The sequence below is a fragment of the Vicia villosa genome, linkage group LG3 (assembly GCF_029867415.1).
Source record: "Vicia villosa cultivar HV-30 ecotype Madison, WI linkage group LG3, Vvil1.0, whole genome shotgun sequence".
Lineage (NCBI taxonomy): Eukaryota > Viridiplantae > Streptophyta > Magnoliopsida > Fabales > Fabaceae > Vicia > Vicia villosa.
The window spans coordinates 189931188-189939489 of NC_081182.1; the positions used below are offsets into that span (position 1 = coordinate 189931188).

General features: G+C 39.2%; 2 protein-coding genes across 2 annotated transcripts; both read left to right on the forward strand.

The window, feature by feature from the left end:
* The first annotated feature begins 416 nt into the window (after positions 1 to 416).
* Positions 417 to 1226, forward strand: LOC131659580 (uncharacterized). The gene is made up of 2 exons (XM_058928752.1): positions 417 to 811; positions 983 to 1226. Exons 1-2 carry the CDS (start codon positions 417 to 419, stop codon positions 1224 to 1226), a joined length of 639 nt encoding a protein of 212 aa, XP_058784735.1.
* A 2916-nt stretch (positions 1227 to 4142) lies between these two features.
* On the forward strand, positions 4143 to 5167 carry LOC131659581 (uncharacterized). The gene is made up of 3 exons (XM_058928753.1): positions 4143 to 4287; positions 4444 to 4639; positions 5158 to 5167. The coding sequence occupies exons 1-3, from the start codon at positions 4143 to 4145 to the stop codon at positions 5165 to 5167; spliced, it is 351 nt and encodes a 116-aa protein (XP_058784736.1).
* The last annotated feature ends 3135 nt before the right edge of the window (positions 5168 to 8302 follow it).

Below are 8302 nucleotides of genomic sequence, written 5' to 3' on the forward strand. Positions count from 1 at the left end.
ATTAGGGCATTAATGTATATAATGTGTTGACTAGGAACTTATTGTATTTCAGTATCAAATACTTGGATTCATGTATAAATATATGCTTTGATGTATGTAATTATATATGGGTGTTACAGTTGGTATCAAAGCAGGTCGTATCCTCGACCTAGCCATGAGATATTCTAAGTGTTTCTTTCTGTCCAAGATGTGTTGTGTTCCCATGATTTTTGTTGTGTTATGACTATGGTATTGAGCATGATCAACTTAATTCCATTTTTGTGACCTCCAGGAACATGGTGGACGGACGTAGGACTCGTGGTCGACCCCACACTCAGCCTCCACAAGTGAATCCACCAGATGACGGTGAGAATGTTCCATGGCACCAGTTTATGCAACAGCAGCAGAATCAGTTCATGTTGCAGATGATGCAACAGATGAATGGCGGTCATAATGTTCCAGTGGTTGTACCCGAAGCTGCAGGTGGGACTTATAGGGATTTCTTTCGCATGAATCCTGCGGAATTTCATGGCGGATTAGATCCTATAAAAGCACATGAGTGGGTGGCCAGTATGGAGGAAATCTTTGAGATCGTGCATTGTAGTGAAGAAAACAAGGTAGTGTTTGCTTCTCATTCGCTGAAGGGTCCAGCTATGAGATGGTGGAAGAGTGCTTCTGCTTTGATGACTATTCAGGAGGTACCTAAGGAATGGGATAATTTCAAGATCACTTTTATGGAGAAATATTTCCCTAGTTCACTAAGGACTAAAAAGGAATTGGAGTTTCAACAGTTAAGGCAGGAGAATATGTCAGTGGCTACTTATGCTGAGAAGTTTGAAATTTTGGCTGCTTACTCTAGGCAGGCCGCGTATGCTCCTGATGAGAGTTGTAAGGTGGACCAGTTTCTGTTTGGTTTAAGGGCTTATATTTCACATTATGTGTCCTAGAGAGAGTTCACTACTTATACGGAATTGTTGCAACAATGTTATGTGGCTGAGACCAGTTTGAAGAAATTTCAAGCTGAGAAAGATTTAAAGAGGAAGAATCAGAATGAGAGAGGAAGGCCAAGCCAACAAATTCGGCCTAGGTCACAAGCTTTCAAAGGGAAGCAAGTGCAAGGTTCTCGGTCTAGTGCACCTCCAGTGTGTCGTGTTTGTAGTAAGAATCACTTTGGAAGGTGTAGCCTTGAAGGGGTGAAGTGTTTTCATTGTCAGCAAGAAGGACATATGGCTAGGAATTGTCCTTAGAATAGGAATCAAATGCAAGGAAGAGGTACTGGTCGAGTGTATACCTTGGATGCTAAGAAGACCAAGGGTGATAACTCTTTGATTGCGGGTATGTGTTTCATTAATGGGCGTTCTTGTTTTGTGTTATTTGATTGTGGAGCAACACACTCTTTTGTGTCATTGCAATGTATGAAGCGACTTGGGTTGCAAGATACTTCTTTATTTCCTCCTATGGCGGTTACTACTACTATGGATGAGATGGTCGAGACACCGTTGGTGTGTGAGAATTGTGTTTTATCTGTGGGTGGTAGAAATTTCCAGATTGATCTTATTTGTTTTCCACTTAAGAAAGTAGATGTTGTTTTGGGAACGGATTGGCTTTCTGCTAATTCGGTATTCATTGGGTGTGAAGAGAAATTAATCATTATTCCATCTGAAGAAGCTACTCCGAAAGATATTTTAATTACTATTCTAGAAGGTACGGTAGGTATGACTAATTTCTTGTTTGAGAAAGAGAAGTCTGTTCTGTTGGTTCTCACTGAGGAGACGGGTGACAGATTAGAGGTTTCACAAATTGCGGTATTTGGTGAATTTCCTGAGGATATCACTTCCCTTCCTCCCGAAAGGGAAGTGGAATTCTCTATTGACCTGATACCGGGAACGGCTCCTATATTCGTTTCTCCATATCGGATGGCACCACTTGAATTGAGAGAATTGAAGGGGCAATTGAAGGAGTTGATGGCTACACATTTTGTTCAACCTAGTGTTTCGCCGTGGGGAGCTCCAGTGTTGTTAGTAAAGAAGAAGGATGGTGGAATGAGGTTATGTATTGATTACCGTCAGCTGAATAAAGTCACCATCAAGAACAAATACCCTTTACCAAGGATAAACGACCTGTTAGATCAATTGAAAGGAGCCTGCATGTTCTCGAAGATTGATTTACGGTCGGGTTATCACCAAATACGTGTGAAGAGCTCAGATGTGCCAAAGACTGCATTTAGAACCCGTTATGGTCATTATGAATTCTTGGTAATGCCCTACGGTGTGACGAATGCTCCATCTATTTTCATGGATTAAATGAATTGGATTTTTCAGCCTTATTTGGACCAATTTGTGGTAGTCTTTATTGATGACATTCTCATTTATTCTCGTACTCCACAAGAGCATGGAGAACATCTAAGAATTATTTTGTCGGTATTGTGAGAGAAACAATTGTTTGCTAAGTTGAGCAAGTGTGAGTTTTGGATGACGGAGGTAAAATTTCTTGGTCACGTCATATCTCAAGGAGGTGTGGCAGTGGATCCATCGAAAGTTGAGGCGGTAATTAATTGGGAGAGACCGAAGAATGCCTCAGAAGTCCGAAGTTTCTTCGGATTAGCCGGTTACTACAGAAGATTTATTAAAGGGTTTTCTCAATTGGCTCTACCGATGACTAGACTTACCCGAAAAGAGTGTCCTTATGATTGGGATTCGGGGTGTGAACAAAGTTTCACGAGCTTGAAGGAAAGATTAACAACTGCTCCTGTTTTAATCATTCCTGATCCAAATAAGTCCTATGAGGTATTTTGCGATGCTTCAAAGAAAGGATTAGGAGGTGTATTGATGCAGGATGGTCAGGTGGTAGCATACGCATCTCGACAGTTGAAAGTTCACGAAGAGAATTATCCAACTCATGATTTAGAATTGGCTGCGGTTGTATTTACCCTGAAGGTGTGGCGTCATTACTTGTATGGAGTTCATTTTGAAATGTTCAGTGACCACAAGAGTTTAAAGTACCTGTTCGATCAGAAGGAGTTGAACATGCGTTAGAGGCGGTGGATGGAATACTTTAAGGATTATGATTTTGACTTAAAGTATCATCCAGGCAAAGCAAATAAAGTGGCGGATGCATTGAGTCGGAAGGTGTTAAAGAGGGCCGAATTGATGATGTTAGAATATGCATTATTGGAAAGATTTTGAGATCTTAATCTTCAATTTGATTGGACCAAAAATGGAGTGATGATGGGGAACTTGAATGTTTATTCCATTTTGAGAAATGAAATCCAACAAGCACAAGTGTCAGATGCTAAGTTACAAGAGGTGTTAGTTCAACCAGGGTTTACATGAGCTATGGATGGAATGATTATGTTTAATCAGAGGATTTGTGTTCCGGACGATGCGTCATTGAAAAGAAGGATTTTGGATGAGGCTCATAAAGGTGTTTTCACTATACATCCTGGTTCTTCAAAAATGTATCAAGATTTGAAAAGAGATTATTGGTGGTCCGGAATGAAAAGAGATATCGCGGTGTACGTATCGGAGTGTGCGGTGTGCCAACAGGTAAAGATTGAACATCAAAGACCAGGTGGGTTGTTACAACCTTTAGAGATTCCAGTATGGAAGTGGGATGGTATTTCAATGGATTTTGCGGTTGGATTACCCCGTACTCAAGGTGGATATGATTCTATTTGGGTGATTGTAGATTGGTTGACGAAATCTGCACATTTCTTAACCGTGAAGACTACTTACAAGGCAACTCATCTTGCACGGTTATTTATTGCAGAAATTGTGAAGCTGCATGGTGTACCCTCTAGTATTGTGTCGGATAGAGATCCAAAGTTCACTTCAAGGTTTTGGAGAGATTTTCAACAAGCTATGGGATCTAGATTGTACTTGAGCACGTCCAATCACCCTCAAACAAACGGTCAAACAGAGCGAACGATACAAACCTTGGAGGATATGTTAAGGGCCTGTGTTCTTGAAAGTAGAAGAAATTGGAAAGAGCTTTTACCATTGATTGAATTTGCGTATAATAATAGTTATCACGTGAGTATCGGTATGGCACCTTATGAAGCATTGTATGGGAGGAAATGTAGGACACCGCTGTGTTGGACGGAAGTTGGTGATGATAGAATTTTGGGACCCAGAATTATTCAAGAGACCACAGACAAGATTAGAATGATTCGTGATAAGGTTAAACAAGCACAGGATCGTCAGAGGAGTTATGAGGATAACTGTAGGAGGCCTTTGGAGTTTGTGGAAGGTGACCATGTATTCTTAAAGGTTACTCCGAGATTAAGGTTGAAAGGACCATTTAAGTCATGTAAGTTAAGTCCGAGATATGTGGGACCGTATGAGGTTTTAGAGAGGATTGGTGAAGTGGCGTACCGTTTATCCTTACCACCTTCTCTATCAGAAATGCATGATGTTTTTCACGTGTCTCAACTTCGGAAGTTTATTCCCGATCCTCTTCAGCCAGTGTTACTAGATGCGATTGAGATAGAATCAGATTTGACCTTTGAACCTTTACCTAGCCGCATTGTGGGGAAAGAGATTAAGGTGTTGAGAAATAAGGAAATTCCTCTTGTTAAGGTTCAGTGGGATGTAACGCATCCAGGTGATGCTACGTGGGAGCTTGAATCGGAAATGCAGGATGCTTACCCTCACCTTTTCAGGTAATTCTTAAATTCGAGGACGAATTTCTATTTAAGGGGGGAGGATGTAATACCCCGTATTTAATAAAATGCTCTAATGTTATTAGCTGACACTGTGGTTTTATTAATTGGTGCATTAGAGATACTTTTGGACACTTAAGTTATAAGTGCTAACTTAGAGTTATGTTACTTATATCCTTTTCCTTTCTATTTCTTTCTCATTTGCAAACAAACACAAAGTTCTAGAAAGAAGAAGTAGAGAGAAGGGAGAGCAAGAGGAAAAGAGGGAAAAGCTCGAACCTTCGCCATTTCTCCGTTGAATTGACTCATATTCATCATCTAAAACTCATAACCAAGGTGGGTTCTAGTTAGAAACTTATAGATTATGTTTATGGATGAGAAGTTATAGTTTTGGATGTTGGGGTATTGTTGAAATTCTTGGTTTTGATCCAAATCATTAATTTCCATGGATAATTGTTGTTAAACCATGAGGATACTAGGTATATGTTGTTTCCTTGTGCTATTATGGCTTGGAACAGGTTGGGATAGTTTGGTGATGAGTTGTTTTGAGAAAATGCAAGAAAAACAGAGTTTTTTGGGTTTTGACGCAGAGTAGGTCGACCTACTCAGAGGTTGCGTCGACCTATGCAGCCTAAAAGGGCAAAAATGTTAGTTTTTACAGCATGCGTCAACTTATAGGGTCGGCGTGCGCATACCTGGGGGTGACAGGAATTCAATGCGTCGACCTATGGTTTTCGTGCGTCGACCTACAGGTTTAAAATTTTGGCAGATTTTTTTAACGACCATAACTTTTGAACCGTAACTCCGTTTTGGTCGCTGTTCGAAGCGGTATGAGGCTAGAAATATGTACTTTCTAGTAGTGTAGGTTTGGGGGAACAATAAAAGAAATTATTTAATCGGGAATCGGGGAAATCGTTTGATTCGTTGAATTGTTTTATTGTTTGGAAACATGCGAACGGTATACTTTTTGGTATAATGAGTGAATGCCATATATTTGTGATAATTGTCGTTGTTTACATGACAATGATGATATTTGTTGGTTGCCTTCGGTGTAATACCTAGTATATATGGAATTTGTTTGGTTGAGTCCTATTGCAGGTGGATTGGTATACCTTTGTTGTATATATGTATATATCAAAGAGGTTTGAATAATTACATGGGTTAAAATGAATAAAAGAAAAGTGAGGAAAACTAAGATTTGTTAGGTATATATAGCTTAACAAAGAGAATCTAGGATGAAACATTATATGTATTATAAGTGTGTTTTGAATCTTGTGAGGAAAGGCTAATAGGCCTAGTGGAAAGGCTAATAGGCCTAGTGATTAGTATGTACAATCACCACTGTATGAAATAACTTAATCGGAACCATTATATTTCTTCATTTTCTTTTGAATGCTAACAGACATTCTATGTGCAAAAATGGCACTGTGCAATAATGGCACAAATAATCTTGGCAGGTTTGATTCCCGCTTTGTGTACAAATGGAACCTAATAGGGTAGAGACTTGTGATGGTTAACAGGCCATGTGAAGTGACGATTCATGGGTAATACTCATGAGTTCGAATCCATTTTGTATGTCAAGATTTTTCCAATGGATCCATGACTCATACCACCTCCTAGACGTAGAAGGGGACGGGAATAGAGGGATACCTTGGTAACGGTTTTTGATTGGCAGTATTATGTTTGAGTTGTTGAACTCTAAATATGTTTCCATATAATGTTAGTATATGTGAACTCAAAGTCTAGTTCCTTTTGTTATGACTTGAGATTTGATAGGCTAGAACCTTGTAAAGCCGAGAGGATCCATAAGATAGGGAACTCACTGAGATTATTTTATCTCACCCCATTATATATTGATTTCAGGTGCTACAGGTTCCGCGAAGGGTAAGGAGAAAGCAGTTTTGTAACACCCTTCTAAACCCCGCGGCAACTTTTAAACAATTATATCAGAGTAAAACATAAACACAAGGGTACCACAATTATATAAAATAATTAAATCAATCATGGTCAAGTCATGCTTCATTTGGAAACGGTTCACCAAATCGTAATTATGTTTATCACAGCGGAATAAGAAACATTATCAGTTACATCCAATGGAATCATAATCCAACACCAAATAAAGTAGATTAATTTCATAAAACTCTATAACTATCGTTCCCCAGTGTTACAGATCAGAGCATGACCGACACGACCCAACATAAACGGATAAACTCTATGAGTCATCCTCACCAAGCACTAATGCTGCTACTCCTCAATCTGAAAATGACAACATGTAAGGGTGAGTCTCATTCTCAATTAGTAAATATTATGCAATTCATAAGCAACAAGCATCATAATATACCGTTCACCCAATTATACATATTCAGATCCACATCTATTATTCATTAATTCACACCATAATAGATTACAACACATACTACAGAAATCCATACAATCATATTATGACAAAATGCATATGACACAACTGACACTATGCATGTGGTACCAATAAACCGTGGAATCAATCCACCTAACCGATCTACGCCTCATCGAGATACGGCCCACCGACATAATTTCCACACAATGGGAAATATGTCCACCAACGATCCAAACCTCACCGGGATCCAACATCAATGCATATGAATGAATGAAACACATATAACATACTTAAAACACACCGAATCACGATGAACAACTCATCTCAACACCACATCACCGAATAAGTATGTACATGTTTTCAACATCATTCAAATAGTCATGCATCCATCACAATCATAATAACAAATCACAACCAATTCATCATCACATCAAACACATTGTCACACCTATCTCATATGCACACAATGTTCAATTCTCATCAAGTAGTTAAATCGATTTTTTAAAGAAATAAAGTTGGCTAATAACAATATTCATCATTCATCATATAAAACATTTAATTACTTGCACAACGCCCAAAACGGCACTAAGAAATGATTCACGGATCAAAAGATACGTTATTTTGAAGTTTGGGAAAATTCACACACAGCAAGATTCGCTCAGCGGAGCAAGGCAGAAGCGAAATCCTTCAGACCCCCGCTCAGCGGACCTCAAGCGACGTCAAACAGAAGCGAACTACGTTGGGACCTCCGCTCAGCGGACCCCCCTCCGCTCAGCGGACCTGCGATTTCAACAAACCTCAAGTCTGCGACAGACCCTGCGATTTCACATCCTTTCCACCCAAAAACGATTCCAGACATCACATACAGGCATATAATCATCATACATTCAATTATACACCATAAAACATCATCCAAAATCATTATTAACCAAATAGTTCACACAATTATCATCAATTCAATCCAATTAGAACACCCTAACCTAACAATCCCAATATCTAATTGAATCAAACCATACATCAATCCACCTATTACCTAAGATCACATAAGAGATACTAAAAGGAAGAGTCCCCCCTTACCTCGATGAATTTCTTGAATGCTCTCCTTCCGGTTTCACGTTCTTGCCTCTTCCTCTTCTCTTGCGCTTTTCACGTGTTCTTCCCTTTTTCCCCCAAATGGTTCCTTTTCTTATTTTATGAAAATAAAATAAAATAAATTAACCACCACTTAGTAAAAGGCCTAACTAATTAGCACCCCTCTTTTACTAACATCACACCATAGGCCCAATGGCTCTTACTCCATCATTTTC